Raw genomic sequence first — 18247 nt, forward strand, 5'->3', positions numbered from 1 at the left:
TTTACTTGGTTTGAGCTTTTAGGCATCCTGCTCCAGACCTCAAACACCCAAAGCAATGCCATGTGCATGCCCCATACTAACATTTTCTACAAACTCAAGATGCTAGAAACAACCTCTGCCACTCTAGAATTATATCTTAAGAACGCTCCTAAGATCATCAAGACTATTTTGGAAAGAGTTTAATACCATAGCGTAGCACCTTTAAGATAATCACACAAAGACAGTCAAAGCAAAAGTGGTTATAAGAACTACCTACAGATCCAGTAGAAATTTGGAACATGAGAGGGATCATTTAAAAACCCCAGTTGACAAAAAATATTCAAACTTCAGCTAAGAATGTCCAAGTTAACAGGATTCAAGCCAAAAAAGATTTGTGAGAGTAGAATTGACTCATCCATCCATGTTCTAAAGACTTTTCTAATGCTCAAAGAATGTTTCTCTGCAGGCTTCTACTTTTTCCCCTCCACAGGTTTTAAGTTGCAGATTTACCCAGCGGCCACAAAGAAAAACCAGCCAAAACCAAATGTACCTCTCATCGCTCACAGAATACACAAAAAGAATACTATTGTTAGTCAAAGCCCATTACCAGTTTTAGAAACTTTGAAAAATTAACCTATCGAAAAACAGTCTTCTAAACGCTCTGACTCTACACCGTATCCATTCGCCAATTAAATACCTTACATCTATTGCCTCATTCGTAGCAAACATTCTTTGGCTGTATAACTTCTCTAGAACTAGGACTCGTCCAAACCTTATGAAAGCAGGCCTTATTTATTAAAGGCAAGCCCATTTCACAGCTCCCTTTTTCAGCAAATCAATTAACAAGTGGTTTTATCCAAACTTCAGACTGACTATTGACAGCATTGATGTACTAAGTAGGGCTCAAAAATGATATTGCCCGGACGGTAGCATTGAACAACCCTGTCTGACCAACTTTAGGAGGAGCCGTGTGGCAGAACAGGGGACTTTATGCTATTCCAACAACTTTCCTGATCTGTCACAGTTGTCCACTATGTCCTCTTGGAACAAACGAGGCACGTGGTAATTGGGAGCAAAGCACTTGATTGAGTCAACTGGTTTCTGGCTGATAGAACGCTGGTGATCCTAATTTCATGTTACATCCATCACCAGGTCAGTGATATGTGTTCCCCCTCAGTGGTTTGCTTTTATGCCACTGATTTCAATGTATACATTTTTTCACTGGTTAAAATAATCAGCCAGTGGCTTCTTTTTTTAAAATGATGCACATCATCTGCATATTTTAGTCCACTGGTTGAGGCCTTGCTTCTGCCGAACTAAGAATGCCTGACCACAATCAAAACATGGCTGTTTTAAAAGAGTGAAAATAAACCCGAAGGAAAAAGTTAACATGAATTCAGTATCTAACCCCTGGAACTCATTTTCTGTAAGGGACAATTAGGATCTTGCCACTATCTTATGGTGTGCAATATGGGAATATTGGACAGCAAGGAGGCGTTAGTACTGCATGAAATTGCAGTAATTGGCTCCTGTTTTGGCAAGAAATTAGGCAGCTACTTCCCCATTGCTCTGCTCTAAAATAAATGAACTCATCTCAGTCTAGACTTTCATAAACAGTATTTACCTGCATAACAGCTAAACTGATAGCCCATCTACAACGAATCCGGAATATAGCATCTAGAATCTTGAAGGGCCTGAAAACATTGGACCATATATTCCCAAATTGACTACCCTACTCTTGCTTTGTCTTCCAGTACATAAGCATATTGCTTTCAAAATCACTGTCTGGTAAACGAGGCCATTTTAAATGTCAATTTTAATACAAAATTGCAATTTAACATCTTGCCAAAACACTATGCTCACAAGGGCACAGTACTCTATTGCTTATATCTTTTATGGGGAGGGAATGGTGAAAAACAGTTTAATAGTAGCATAAAACTAAACCCACACAATCACGACCTTTTGGAAAAATATGGTAGTTTGCCTCTTATTAGGCTGAATAGTTACTGAACAACATGATTGAAGTACACTAGATGGTGCCAAAATACCAATTGCAGTGAAAGATAGCTCTCTACAACACAAAATATAGATGCTGCAGCCTCATTTCCGTAGATGTAAATGGGGACTTGCCATTCTCAAGGTAGTCATCAATAGGCTGCAGATCTTGCCCAGAGACCCCATTCTTCTACTCCACCTGTCTGGAGGGGCTTGTAAAGCAGAGGAATGGAATCACTATCACTGGAAGAAGCAATCACACAAAAAGAAGGCGAATATGGGGTTCAATATTCAGTATGCCATCTAGATACTGGATCTCAAAAAGCCATCCATAACTGGCTCGAAATATCTTTGGGAACAAATGGTATACGCATAATGGTATGCCAGTTGTGGTAGCAATTGCTAACTTCATCACATCTAGCCTGGACATTTTGAGTACACAAGGTCATTTGTGGGAGAAATAGTTACTGGGATGAGCCTGAAGCCGTGGGAGACTATATACCCTAGCTTGAGTTTGTGCTCGAGTGCCATTCCTCAGAGGCGGTCTGGAGCAGGGTATCCGTTTGGCAGTGTTACACTCCTTGGGTGAAGATCACTGGTCTTTTTTTAGTTTTAGGCCTCAGTACGCAATGAGATGACTTGTCACTGCTTTCATGTTGCAGAAAACAAGTTTTCATTTGATGATAAGACTAGCCATTTTTAAGGCGACCCCCAAAAGGAGGAACTAGGACCTCCATCGGAGAAACTTATTAGCTGCCATGTCCTTAAAGTGGCTAAAAGCCATGTCCAGGCAGATTTTAAACGTTTCCACTTTGTGAGCACTGCACAGTCAATGCATTTGCAATGGCATGCTTTCCAAGACATTTGCCACTGTGTGGAAAATAATAAAGTTACTCACCATAGTGACTTACTCCTAGTCCATAGTCCCTTCCTCCATACTTGTGGGACATTCTGTCCTTCAGGTTTGGACCAGAGCACTTTTATAAAAAAAGCATAAAAAATGAAAGATGTTTTATGCGGGGTAGCGCACGTGGCCGTAACCCTGCCCTCCTGAGCTCTGCCCCACGCATCGCCCTTCAGTCCTTTTCTATCGTCAGGTCCGAGACCATTTAAGCAATAATAGAGGATACTTTTTAGAGGGACAGCAGGCGGGCGTATGGAGAAAAGGGGATTATGGACTAGGAGTAAGGTAGTCACTACCGTGAGTAACTATTATATTCCTACGTCCCGTCCCCTTTCCTCCATACTAGTGTGAGATTCCCAAGCACGCACCAGTTCGGGTGGATGGAAAACCCTGCTACTGGAATACATTCTTAATGACAGCCTGACCAAACTGGGCATCTGCCTTGGAGCTCCGGTCCAAGCAGTAATGCTTACAAAAAGCTGATAGGGAAGCCAACGTAGCCGCCTTGGCAATGGTTTACCAGGGAATATACTTTTGGAAGGCAACAGCAGCTGCTTTGCCACGTACAAGATGGGCATGAATGCCCATTGGAGGTTGAAGGCCCTGAATGGTATATGGAAATACAGGAGGCAATCCATCGGGAGATAGTTGCCTTTGAAGCAGGTTTCCCTGAGTCCACTCGTTCTGTCGAGGTAAAACTTCAGGGCTCGCCTGACATCTAAGTTGTGCAAGACTCAGCATCTGAGGCCGGATTTGGAAAAAAGACAGGTAATGAGATAGATTGATTCAAATGAAAATCGGTAACCACTTTAGGCAGGAAAGAAGAATGAGCGCGGAGCACAACCTTATCCTTATAAAGGTGAGGAACGGATGTTCCACAGCCAGAGCTTGGAGCTCACTTACTCGCCTTGCCGATGTCACTGCAATCAAAAATGCGACCTTCCAAGAAAGATATTTGAGATCAGTAGTGGCCATGGGTTCAAATCGTTAATGGCATAAGGCGATGAGGACCACATTCAAATCCCATTTGGGATGAGGATTGCGTACCGGTGGAAAAAGATGCAACAGACCCGCAAAATGCCTTTTAATGAATGGATTTGTCAAAGAAAAGGAACAGCTGTCAGTGGACAGGCAGGCGGCAATAGCCGACAATTAAGTCCTGTAAGACAAGACATGGATATCTAAAGCCGCAAAATGCGATATGAATGAAAGAACAGTGTCAATCGTAGCATGCCTGGGGTCGAGCTGCTTAGCTAAATACCAGTGGCAAAAATGGAGCCACTTGCTCCTATATTGAGACCTTGTGGAAGGTGTTCGGGTCGGCTGGATAATACACATATTGTCCTTGGACAAGTTAAACTGCGCTAATGATCCGAATTCAGGCACCAGGCCGCGAAACTGAATGATTGTGGGGAGGGGTGCCACATCCGATGATCGCACTGGTGAAGCAGGTCGGGAATCAATGGCAGTCTGATAGGAGGAAGAATCGACAGATGCTGAACTTCTGAGAACCAAAATCTGTCTGGCCACCAAGGAGCTATGAACAGGAGAGTACAATTCGATTAATTCCTGAGCTTGCAGAGTGACCGGTGAATGAAAGATAGTGGCAGGAAAGCATAGGCCTTCATGTGTCACGGGATCTCGCGAGCATCCCCGAGGGAGGAGACCCAGAGACCGTTTCTGGAAGCATAAAGCGGAAGTTTCCCCATTTGTAAAAGACGCAAAAAGGTTGACTTCTGGAGTGCCCCATTGGCGAAAAATGGTAGAGAACCCCTCCATGTTCAGTTCCCACTCGTAGCTGGCTGCTGTCTGGCGGCTGAGTGAGTCTGCAGTTACACTGATGTGACCCGGAATGTGTACAGCCAGCAGACAAATATCATGCATGATGGCCCATTCCCAAAGTTGAATGGTGAGGTGCACAAAGGGAGGTGACTTGGTGCCACCCTTCTTGTTGATATGTCCAGCAGTCCATAGATCGAATACCTGCAGATGATCCAGATTCGCGCCCCAACTCCAGAATGGAGGAGTCTGTGGTAATTGTCACTTGTGGACAGGGCTCCTGAAAGGAGCTCCCCACGGAAAGATTGTTGGTCTAAGACCACCATAGTAGATCCGTCGTCGTGCAGGATGGAACTGGGATCATCTTGGAATCCGAGTCTGAAGCCTGAGACCAGGAGCTCCAAAGAGCCAGTTCAGTACGCCTCATTTTCAGACATGCAAGAGTAAGGGCAAGCACGCAAGAAGCCATGAGGCCCAGAAGTCTCAAACCACCAAACCGTCATGTGCGCTGACTGGAGGAAAAGCTGACGTGGTGGATAGATCCGCAATCATGTCCGCCATTAGGAACACCCTGGAATTGATTGTATTCTAACGCAAACCCAGGAAAATCAGGTCTTGGGAGACCGGCATATAAGTTTTCTGCCAGTTCAAGGTGGAACACAATCTGGAGGAGAGACTGGAGATTGCTCAATGCCGTCTGTGGACAAGGGCTACGTAGGAGCCAGTCCTCCAAATACAGATATACATGAACGCCTTGTAGCCGGAAGAAAGCTGCAATGACCGACAATCTTCGTAAAGACATGCAGCGCCGAGTTGAGACCAAAAGGGAGAGCACACAACTGAAAATGTTCTCCCAGAGAGCACCGCAGATATTTCCGATGCAGTCTTCAGGATGTGCATGTAAGCATCCTGAAGGTCCACTACACTGAACCTGTCGCCCTTCTGAAGAGGACTTCATTTGGCAAGGCGTGATCATCTTGAATTTCTCTTGGGGAAGAGAAAGATTGAACTGCGAAAGATAGAGGAAAGTGTGCAGGCCAGCCTGGTTGGGTTTGGGCACTGAACAGACTAGAGTGGAAGCCCTCCTCTTGCTCCCCAAGAAGAACAGGTTCCACATCCCCGAGGTCTAAAAGTTTCTGTACCTCAGTTCTGAGGGAGGGTGTCCCGATCAGTTGGAAGGGAGGGTGGCACGGTGGGGGAGGGGCAAGCATAAGCCTGCCCAAGCGATGGACAACCCACAGTCTTCGGTGATTGTTTGCCACGCCTCCAGATGAGACGAGATTCGTCCTCGCACTGGAGTCTCGTGCGACCGACAAAATATAATTTTGCCGATTTGTCGGCAGGGAGACTACCTGTGCTTGGAGAAGAGGCTGATGGGCAAGAGAAAAACCGACCATCCTGCCATTGTTGCTTTCGGCGGGTGCCGCCAACCGGAGCATCAGTTCGGCACGCACGACGATCCTGAAACCCCTGAACCCAGAAAAGGACCATGTCTGGGACCCCGACCTCTATGTACAAGGGGCCTTAGCTGGAGCTTTCGCCAACACCGATAAAGATATATCAGTTTGGGTACTCGCTTTGGTCTTTGTGAGTTCCTCATCAGTAGAAGAATGAAAGAATTCCTTGCCGTCAAAAGGAAAGCCCTGTACTTTGTCTTGCACTCCCTTTGAAAACTTTGTCGTGTGGAGCCACTCCTGGCGCGAGGTGTCAACACCTACCATAAGGCCTCGAGCTTCGTTATCTACGTGGTGTGCCGCAGCTTCCAGTAGATCTTTCGTCAGCACTCTTACATCTAGTAAGTGCTGACATTTTCCACTCAGAAAAGTGAGGAAGGTTTATGCAGTTAAACAGAAACAAACAGGAACAATTTACAATTGTTGAAAATATATTCAAATAAGCTTCAGAAAGTGGAGTAAAAGTTCCAAGATCCTGTTTGACAAGTTAACGAGCTTGAACTGCCAGTGGTGTAGAATGGGTGGCTGCAGTAGCATGGCACACTAAAAGGGCACTTTATTTTAGTTTACTTATCCATGGCAGCCTAAATCTCTTCATCGTCGTTGTGTTCTTTTTGAATGTCGATGCGTTTTAAAAGCAAAAGTCAAGCCAGCCAGACAGGCCACATATAAATCACATTTTTGAAAAAAAGTTTTTTTTAAATGGAGAACCCACACGGACAAAGATAGCAAGATTTATGAATAAAGGGCCCATGAAGTATAAGCTACTTGTACAATTTTCTTAATTTGGTCTTCCTTTTATTGACCAAACAATGTCAATACAACTTTTTTTTATCATATCAAATGCAAATCTTCACTTATGAATACGTGCCATTGGGCTGCGGAACAATGGTTATTTTATGCACATTTAATAAAACTGGGATAGTTTATAATTCATATGTCAGGGTGATTTCCTGATCACAAGGCTTGCTCAATACATGCGCCTCCCAGTGGGATGTAATTTCCTTTTCTTGTGATGTTCTGGTTCTGAGCAAATTATATGAAATGCTCTGCTGGTGTGGAAACAAACGGTGGCAGAGACTATCTTTTTACTGCTTGATATTCTTGCAATTTTATCACTGCTGAAAAAGGAGTGGACATCTTTTTTTCCTTGTACAGTAAAGTTACATTATAGCCTAATCAGGAGAGACAAATAACGCATGTGGCATGAAAATCTGAACCTGCAAGCCATTGTATCCTGTTGCAGTTAATAGTATACATAGGAACATAGCAGCAGCTGCTTGTCTCTCTAGGCAGTGCCTCTAGCAGATCAGATATATTTTTCTAATAATTACTAATGTGGATTCTGCAAACATAACAATAGAAACCAGATTGAAAAACATTAAGCATATCTCCCTTTTCAGATACTCTTAATGAGGTCACAGTTCCCTCTCTCCACACTAGAGTTCTTTATGTATTTATTTGGCTTCTTGAAACATGCTAATTGCATACAGAAGTTGCTTCAAAGCACCAATAGGGAATACAAGCTCCATTAGCGCGGTCTGAAAATTCATGAGAAGATTGAGGTTGACAGCAATTCAGTGCATTGCATACCAGATAATTAAGTTATCACAAGATCTACAGTCATGGCTATTGTGACAAATCAAGAACTAAAAGGTATTCAATTCTGAACTCATGGATCTCATCTCCCAAGTCTTCTGGTTGATTTGAGCAGGATCCTAGCTGGCTTGGAGCAAAGGATACTCAGTGGTTATTGCTAAAGTATAATTTATGAAAAGTTTGCAATGGAAGAGAGGTTGGAAACAGGCCAGTAAATTGCTGCTCTTAGCATCCACACTGAGTATTTCATTAGTGATAAAAAAATATAACTACTTAAGCCTGGAGAACACCAGAGCACGTCATTTTAGCAATCCTTTATTGAAGATAACAAGTTGGTTATGTTCGCTGTATTGTATGAAACATCACAATATCATACTGAGAAGGTACTATCAAGTACAGGGTTGGACAAGAGCAGACAGTCTGAACAAACCTCTTTGCATTCTTCATTCCCAATCTTTAAACAACCCAAAAACCCAGTAAAGGGACAAATACCTGTTAACATTATCATTTAGAACACTTTAACTTACAAGGCTAAAATCTAATGAATAAATAAAATATATTGTGGCAATCTTCGTTTGACGGAGAAATCAAATACACAATGAAAAATGATTGGGAAGCTGGTTTACGTACCAGAATGTAAAAATATGTAGGTTTACAAACTCAGCAGGGAGAAAAAAGTGTTACAGAAAAATACAATGAATTCAATTTCACACAAAAACCAGCTGACGACTGTTGTCGCCTTAATCTACACACAAGGGTAATAACATCCTTATTGAAAACTGTTTAAACAAATAGGAAAATGATTACAAGGCATCCACATCGTGTAAATCATGTAGAGATGGATACATTCATTGCTACCCCACCCAAATAGCTTCTTTAAGATAAATACTTTACTCGTGTCAATTGTCAGCAGTAACTGGACTCAATACATGCACAACTCAAAAGAATACAAAAAAAAAGGTTATTGCAAAAATAGAATTGAACTAAAGAATTTTCAAGTACCTTACGTGACAGCCACTCTGTACCATGCCCATTGCTTATAAAATGAAAGGTCAGTGAACCCATGAAAATATCTCTAATATTTTCTAAGATTTAAAATAGATCATTTTAACTGTATTTATAGTAATCTCAAAGTGATAATTTAAGCTCTGAAAATAATGCAAACAATTAAAAATGATACCCATATTACACAAGACATGTCGGTCTTGGGCTGAAAAATCAGAGGAAACTATACAAAACCACATTTAGAACAAAATCACAATTTACATTATAATAAAGGCAAGTTTTTAGCTTTTTTTAAAAAAATGCAGCAGTGAGATGTCAAAAGCAAAATTACAACTAACCATAAATTAATTAATTCCGTATGAAAAGATTCTATTCTGTCTAGTAAGAGTTGAAGGACGTGTACATCATGCGTAAAATGTTATGGTTGTATAGGTCTTAAATCTTCATGTTATTGCCATACGCACTTTTCATCAAGCAAAGCAGTAGGCAACATATCACAATTTAGACACTAGAGAAAAAAAAAAGACTGGTGATGCATGTGAAAGTGGAAAATACGAAAGGAAAAAATGCACATCCTACAGCATATTGCCCACCTTAAATTACCTCCAAGCCATGTAGCTGCCAACTCAGTACAGTGAAATACGTAATGTCTCATACAATCATCTGTTCTGTCCTCTTACATGCTTGATGTTGCGAGTTTGCTTTAAAGATTACGATGCATTTTACAAGTACAACTACTGTACAATCCCATGCATCTTCAGTACGTTTCTTCATCTGCCTGTAGCATCACTTTCCGTGGTTTTCAAAGACTGACGCTTGATACAGATGTTACCAGAAAACCAGAGACTGGAAAAAATACTGCAGCGTAGGCAATGCTAAGAGTGGCATTATCAGGAAACACAAATGAACAAAGGAAGAAAAATTCTAATAATTTTGTTCTGCTCATTACATATAATGTTGCAGATCCACCAGACTGTTTCCCTTGCATTTAAGAAAACTGTGATTAAAGTTTGTACCCCCCATTTTACTGAATCAAAAACATTTTAGTAGATTTGTAAGGCTACCACGGGTCTTCTAGATCTCCACCACCCTATAAGAAAAGACAAAGAAGAAAAGTTAAAATCTATATGAAGTAGACAAACCCTTTACACTATATTGTATAAACACTGATGTACAATATTCACTACCATTTCATAAAATAGATTGAAAACGTTCAGGCCCATACAGGCTGCGCAATGCCCCGCCTAGAAAATACCTGTCATCAGCTCGAATCTTGCATAATCAGTATCCTTGCTCCAATATGTGTGCCATGTAATTTGGGCATTCATTTGCTGTTATTTCCTGCACATTTAATATTTATGAGGCAAATAAGGGACAGGGTCACGTTATATATGAAAGCAGTAGAAATGACCAGAGAGCTTCAGCCACAAATATCAATACAATTATACAAAAACATGCTAAATTTATGAAGTTTACTAAATTATGGAAGCACTTTCGTCTTCGAAAATATTAAATATTCAATCCATATCACAATTGTTACATTTTTATTTTACTTCAGGCTCTACAAATGTCATGGTTTTAAAATATCACTGCTTGTAAACTACTGTTGGGAAACTGCTGTGATCACCATTTCTGCTGGAATGCGTTTGTTTTAAGCAAGTTCCCCATGCCAGAACCCCGACTCACTCCATATCATGAACTCTAGTTCTAGATTTACTCTTCTGTTAAAAAGGCTTGCCATTTGTACTTTTATTCATGCTGGATCACTGAATATATACTCTGTCCCTTGTGTGTATAAATTCAAACAGAATCCCGAGACTCTTCCCCCACACACTAGTGGTTTAGACGATGCACAACGTTTGGCATCATATTTCTTAACATTCTGCAATGTGGGTTAATCCTGATGAAGTACCCCCGAAAGCCAGGGACAATGCTTTCGTCTGCCAATTAAATCTATCCCAACAGAGCCGTAAAATACATGACGTTCTTTAAAAGGTGATGCCACACTGCATGTAGATTACTATAACATTTAAGGTAAAGTATCCTTTCTCGGGGAGTGTATGCATGAGCATGTAGTGTCACTCATGGACAATATATAAAATGTAACCTCGGAAAACTACAGCAGCATGGAAGTAATGTGCATACTCAATTTTTCCAAACATTCAGCAACCCAATATGGTCATGCCAATGCCATGTAACTCTCCCTTCAGTACTGAACTACCCCAGCCACAGGTTGATATATCTCCCATACCCCATACTTAGGCATTATTGTACAGATTAATCTTTATGATCGCTTCAAAGTCCGTTTTTACTGTGCGTTTTGAGATGCACTTTTTTTTGCATTACTAAGGAAACATTTGTAGGGCTCCTTTACAGTACTGCTTAGAAGAGGACTTGTTAGCATGTTGCAGAAATGTCTAGGATCTCCTATATTTCTTAATGCTTTCCAACTAATTTTTCAACATACAATTGTTTCCACCAGTCAGCTGTTCAGCACCTAGACTTGGCGTGGACATCATTTTATTTTCTCTTATTTTATTTTGACATCAGTCGAATAAAGAAACCGCTTGCGAGATGCTGAAGATACCCCATCCACCATCTGCTCTCAGAGCGAGATCGTCAACTGGTTCAGAAAACCCTTTCTAGATATTGCAAAACTATATCTATTGTTAGATGACAAAGGGCTTATACTCTGTCTAATCGTTCAAACATGTGGCAGTGCTTATTTTTCTTATCTACTACACAAACTTCCCAACCTAGGCGTCTTTTTCAAACTCTTGCACAACTTTTCTCCTCCCACCCCGGACTATTCTCTCAACATTGTCTGCCTCTGACTTTGCTAATTTTTCTCTTCAAATCCTCTCTCTTCATCGTGATAGCACCTCTAAATTCAGTCTAATTCTTCAAATCGTCTATTGTGTATTCTTCCTTATCGGGACTCTATTTCCTCGTCTCTTGCAACACTTCATTGGCTACATTTTCACTCTCAAATTAAGTTTAATTTTTTTGTTTATGGTCTTGCTCCCAACTATCTTACTGAACGCATATCTTTCTATGCTCCATTTCGCTCTCTGCGGTCTTCTGCTCATTTTATACTTTTGGTTCCTCGTCCTCCCTGCGCTCAGTCTCGTTTCCGATCTTTTGAACTTCTTGCTCCTCTCCACTTAAATGCTCTCTCACTCTTTTCACTCTATTACTGTCTATTCTGTCTTACGTGGTTCTCTTAAACCACACTTCTACACCCTTGAGTGAATGTAATCTGGATTCAATTGCCTATTCAATTTTATTGTACTGTGCTTTATAGTTAATGTACAGCGCTCCAGGTTAAGGTGCTATATAAAAAACAAAATGTAAATACAAAATACAGTGGGTTTGCTCATAGATAACAAAACAATTAGTTAAGCAATACTTCTTAGCCCGAAAATGCTGCTACAATACAAAATGCTTTCACTTGAGCACACCTGCAATTTTTACTCGGTGGCAAATGGACCCAATGAAAAAAGAGCAAAAAATACTCTAAATAAAAACATTGGCAACAACAGATCCAGAGTCCCCTGCCGTTTCCATCTACACAGCACCACAACATTTTTAATCAGTAATACAAGCAGAGCAGAACCACACATAGTAAAGAACTCAATTATATATCGTCTAATATGAAGAGGAATTAAAAAATGAACAGGAATGATTTACTATGTGCAAAATTAACCAGGTTACTCACTGTAGTGACCACCTTACTCCTAGCCCATAGTCCCCTTTCCTCCATACTTATGGGGGACATCTCTCTGTCCTGTTGGACGGGACCAAAGCACTTTGTAAAAAGCAACCAACATTTATTTTCAAAAATGTGTCCTTCCTCTCTTTCTTGAGCGGGGCCCGGCACGCGGCCGTAACCCCGCCCACCTTGGCTCCGCCCCACCCATCAGTCCTTTTCAATCGCCAGGTCAAAGACCTATCAGCAATAACAGAGGAACCTTATTAGAGGGGACGGCGGGCGTATGGAGGAAAGGGGACTATGGACTAGGAGTAAGGTGGTCACTACAGTGAGTAACCTGGTTATACTCCTAAATCCTGTCCCCTTTCCTCCCTACTTATGGGAGATTCCCAAGCACTCCTAATAGGAACTACGGGTGGATGGAAATACCGCTTACTGAAAAAGGTTCTTCAGCACAGCCTGACCAAACTGAGTATCTGCTCTTGAGCTCATGTCAAGACAATAATGCTTACAAAAAGCAGATGGAGAGGCCCAAGTAGCTGCCCTAGCAATGGACTCCCAGGGGACATATTTCTGAAAAGCAAACGAGGCTGCTTTGCCCCGCACCAGGTGTGCATGAAAACCTTTAGGAGGTTTCAGCCCCTGGACGGTGAAAGAATCCATAATGCAGGCGGCAATCCACTGGGAAATAGTCACTTTAGACGCCTGATTACCCTGAGGGTTACCAAAAGTCACAAATAGTTGAGAACTCCTAAGCTCGGATGTTCTGTCCAGATAGAATTTAAGAGCCCTTCTGACATCGAGACCATGCAGAACCCTTTCTGCCTCTGAGGTAGGGTTCGGAAAAAAGACCGGAAGGGAGATCGACTGGTTCAGATGGAATTCAGTTACCACCTTCGGCAGGAAAGCAGGATACGTCCGTAGGACTACCTTATCCTTGTGAAAAACCAAGAAGGGATGCTCCACCGACAAGGCCTGGAGCTCACTCACCCGCCTTGCTGACCTAACAGCGACCAAAAAGGAAACTTTCCAGGACAGGTACTTGTGGTCCACCGTGGCCATGGGTTCAAAAGGCTTATGGCACAATGCTGTGAGGACTACATTTAGATCCCACGGCAGGTGCGGAGTACTAACTGGAGGGTAGAGGCGTGTCAAGCCTGCAAAATGCCTCTTAACCACTGGATTACACAGAGTAAGAACATTGGTCCGTAGAAAGATAAGCAGAGACCGCTGAAAGGTAAGTTCTGCATGACAGAACGTGAACACCCGACTCTGCTAGGAAGGATACGAAGGACAGCACTGTGTCAATCGTAGCCTCCCTTGGGTCCAACCGCTTTCCCAAACACCAATGACAAAATCTGAGCAATTTACTGCTGTATTGGGATCTAGTCGAGGGTTTCCTGGCTGCCTGGATAATACGCATGTTATCCGCAGACAAGTTAAGATGTTATAAAGACTTGAACTCCGGCACCATGCCGCCAAGCTGAGCGATTATGGGGAGGGGTGCCACAGCTGCTGTTCCCCTTGATGAAGAAGATCGGAGGTCACTGGTAACCTGATCGGCGGACACATCGACAGGTGTTGAAGTTCTGAGAACCAAAACCTGGCCGGCCACCACAGGGCTATGAGTAGAAGGGAACAGTTCACTGAGTTCTTCAGCTTCCAAATTGCCCGATGGACTAGAGACAGAGGCGGGAAGGCGTAAGCTCTCATGTTGTGCCATGGAATCACGAGAGCATCCCCCAGAGAGGAGGCTCCCAGCCCCCCTTGAGAGGCATACTGAGGAATCTTCTTGTTTGCCGCTGTAGCAAAGAGGTCCACCTCTGGTGTGCCCCAACGCAAGAAAATCCATGAGAGGACCTCTGCCTTCAACTCCCACTCGTAGCCGACCACTGTCCGCCGGCTGAGGGCATCCACTGTGACATTCAGGTGGCCCGGGATGTGCAATGCAAGCAGCCAAACACCATAAAGCATGGGCCACTCCCAAATCTGGATGGACAGGTCCACGGGGGGGGGGGGGGGGGGGGGAGACTTGGTTCCCCCTTGTTTGTTGATGTAATACATCGACACCACATTGTCCGTGCGTATGCGGACCACCTTGTTGGCAATGATCGATCTGAACGCCCTGAGCGCTCGGAAGATCGCCAGAAGCTCTAGATGATTTATGTGGAGGAGCTTGTCCTGATGCGACCAGATATCCGAGACCTGAAGAAGATCTAACGTCACACCCCACCCCAGATGGGAGGAGTCCGTCGTGATCGTCACCGTAGCAGCAGGGTCCTGAAACCCTGCACCCACCGACAGGTTGCTGAGAGATTACCACCATTCCAGGTCCACTCTCATGGAAGCCGGAATCATTATCAGCTTGGAATCCGGGACTGCAGGCTGACGCCAAGAACTCCGAAGAGCCATTTGGGTCCGTCTCATCTTGAGACGAGCAAGAGGAAGAGCCAACACGCACGAGGCCATGAGGCCCAGAAGCCTCCAGAACCACCAGGCCGACATGCTCTCAGACTGCGCAAACACCTGACATGTTGCTAACAGATACGCCATCCTGTCCCCAGTCAGGTACACTCTGCAGTCGATCGTGTTCTAGCGAAAACCCAGGAAAATCAAGTCCTGCAAGACCGTCATGGAAGATTTCCGCCAGTTCACCGACAGCCCAAGATGGAACAGGAGCTGAAGGAGAGACTGAAGATTGCCCGCTGCTTTCAACGGACAAGGGCTGCTTAAGAGCCAGTCGTCCAAATACATGGATACCCTGCAGACAAAGAAAGGCCGCAATCACCAGCATCTCCGAGCGGAGGCCAAAAGGAAGCACTTGAAACTGGAAGTGCTCCTCTCCCAAAGAGAAACGGAGATATCTCCTGTGTGGATTCCAAATCAGAATATGCACGTACGCATCCTGAAGATCCACCACACTGAGCCAATTGCCAATCTGCAAGGAGGACCGTATCTGGCTGGGCGTGATCATCTTGAATTTCTCTTGGGGTAGGAAAAGATTGAACTGGGAAAGGTCTAGGATGGTGCACAGGCCAGTCTGGTTGGGCACCGTAAACAGCCGGGAGTAGAAGCCCTCCCCTCGCTCCCTGAGGAGAATGGAGCCACAGCTTTGAGGTCCAGTAGTTTCTGAACCTCGGCTTTGAGGGAGGGCGAGCCCGACAGCTGAAAAGGAGGGTTGCGGTGTGGGGTAAGCAGAAGCCCGGCCGAGCGACTGACAAGACCCATCTGTCTTCGGTGGTGGTCTGCCACGCCTCCCAATGAGACGCAATGCGTCCTCCCACCGGGGTCTCGTGCGAGCGCGGAGAACCCTCATTCAGTAGGTTTTTCGGTGGTGTTACCACCTGAACCCGAGGAGGAGGCTGAGGAGCGGGAGAACAACCGAGTGCGTTGTTGCCTACGCCAGTTATTCCCCGAAGGGGTATCCACTCTGCGAGATTTCCAGTCAAGGAAGCCCCTAAAGCCAGAGGAGGGTCGTCTTTGGGACAACGGTCTCTGGGTTTTGAAAGGGGTCTTAACAAGGACCGACAAGGATTTAGCTGTCCGAGTGCTATCCTTCGTCTTGGTGAGCTCTACATCTGTTGTAGAATGAAAGCGCTCCTTACCATCGAACGGAAGGTCCAACACCTTGTCCTGCACTTCTTTTGAAAATTTAGTGGCATGCAGCCACGCCTGCCGTGAGGCATCAACCCCTAGCATAAGGCCCCGTGCAGAGGTGTCTACGTGATGACCCGCAGCCTCCAGGAGATTCTGGGCCAAGACCCTGGCGTCGGATAATTCCCCCCCCCCTTAAAGTCTTCCAGCTTCTAGACCGGGATGAACTCCTCAAACTCCGTCAGACCTTTCCACATCCGCATATTAGCCCCCGCTAACACCAGTTCGGCATTGGCCTGCCTGAGCTGCAAGGCCGAGTTGGCGGGCTTGTCCAGAACTTGAGTAGCCGTCGTGGAAGAGAATGCTGCAGGCCTGGATTGTAAAGTGGCCGCAGCCACCACTGTGGAGGAAGGGGGCGGACAAGACGACAGGGCCACCTCTTCCGAAGAATACAGCCTGTATCTCGCGTCAATACTCTTATTGACTAAAAGTCCAGAGTGTGGCTTTTCCCAAACCCTACGGACCTCGGCCAGAACGTCCTTCTGCAAGAACAGGCCGGTACGCTTCAAAGGAGACAGGGTGAACGCCCCAGAAAGCACGCCCTCCTGCGGAGCAGGTGCCCCGGGCATCGGAACATCTAAGAAGTACATGTCCAGTACCCAGTCATGAAAAGCTCTAATAGAGCGGTGCAGGTCCTCGTTGTCCTGATCGCCTTGCGCGCCATCCGACAGATCAGGATCCTGCTGAGCAGTGTCGGGTGCTGCCTTCTCAGGAGACAATGGAGGCAAAGGCGGAAGAGTTGGGGAAGGCACCGAAGGCAAGGGAGGTGCTGGCGGCACCGCCGGAGGAACGGGTGGCGCTGGAGGCTCGGGCGGACATATCTCCCTATAAAGTCCTTTGAAATACTCCCTTATGGGGTCGGTACGCATAAGCATCTGAAATTTGCCAAAAAAGGCACCCTCCGGGGACTGTTTTGGAACCGGAGGAGGCCTCTCATGAGGAGGATAATTCCAGGGACGTAACAGAGAAGTTTGCCACACCGGGCAATCCCCCTGATGTATCCACAAAAATCAAAGGTGCCAACCCCACAGACAACGAAACATTGTGCGGAAGGGGCATCCGGGCGTTCCAATCGTAAACTGGCCGATAAGGATGCGCACAAGGAACTATGTTCACCCAAGGAACCAAGCCCTACACCCGAGGCCGATGGCGTAGTTGTAGGGGTAGCACCCAAAATGGCCACAGCGGTCGAGGCGGGAACGGGCGCCATTTTGTCATCGCTTGAGGGAAACTGCGGCATGTGAGGAAATGAGGCAGGGGTCCCCGTCGATGGATCAGGGGTCTTAACTTTAGCCTTAACATAAGGAACTTCGGCATAGCCGGTTGGCCTGGAATGTTTCTGCGACATACCAACCGCCAAATTAAACTTCCTAGGAAGGACCTCAGCACTGCCGGTAAAAGAATAACTTTCCTTCTTTGCCCCCTCAACAGATCTGGTGTCGCCGCAAGAGTGGGAACGGTGAGAAACAGCCTTCACCGGTAAGGCCTTATCCGGCCTCTCAGAAATGTTGTTAACTTTAGCCTCTGAAAGAGGGACCTCAGACCCACGTCCGGCGAAAGTCTTATCCGCGTGGGCCTCGAACATCTGTTCGGTGACAGCAAGCCCCGTCAAGGCCTCGGGGCGCACCCCGGACTTATTTTTGAGGGAAGCCGACAGAGGCTTCAGAGCAAGCTCCGGTATCCCACGATTCAGTAGAACTGGGTCTACAAACAGCCACCACAGGAGGGGCCTCGGAGCGTGCTCTGGTATCCACAGGCCCCTTACGGAGACCCTTGGAGAAAACTCTGGTACAATTATTAGGCCCAACGGGCACCTCAGGGCGGACCCCAGTGACAGAGCGATCCACGCTCCTCCCGGCCAGAGAGGAACCTGGGAAGGTATCCCCCGGCATGGGTGCTCTGAAAAGTAAAGAACTTACCGGGCATTTCTTCTTTTCGTCGATGAATGTCTGAAAATGTGAAGGAGGAGTTTGTCGGAACACCTCCTCCCACCGCTCCAACCGACGCTGAAGTACTCGGACCGAAAGGGAGTCGCAGTGAAAACAGGAGCCCCAACGGTGATCCGGACCCAAGCACTCTAAACAAAGAGGATGGGGATCCGCCCTCGCGAAGCATCGGTGACACGATGAACAATCTGGAAAGTCTAGTTTGAACGACAGACAGACT

At 45.2% G+C, this 18247-nt stretch overlaps 1 protein-coding gene across 1 annotated transcript in view; it reads right to left on the reverse strand.

Moving 5' to 3' along the window:
* Positions 1-8009: 8009 nt before the first annotated feature.
* Positions 8010-18247, reverse strand: part of PPM1B (protein phosphatase, Mg2+/Mn2+ dependent 1B) — a 416865-nt gene continuing 406627 nt past the window's right edge. The window contains exon 6 of the mRNA XM_069608458.1: positions 8010-9805. Coding sequence (XP_069464559.1) covers positions 9776-9805 — 30 coding nt within the window. The 3' untranslated portion in view covers positions 8010-9775. The remainder of the gene's footprint in view (positions 9806-18247) is intronic.

The sequence above is a fragment of the Ambystoma mexicanum genome, chromosome 4q, assembly GCF_040938575.1.
Source record: "Ambystoma mexicanum isolate Mex_15411 chromosome 4q, UKY_AmexF1_1, whole genome shotgun sequence".
NCBI lineage: Eukaryota > Metazoa > Chordata > Amphibia > Caudata > Ambystomatidae > Ambystoma > Ambystoma mexicanum.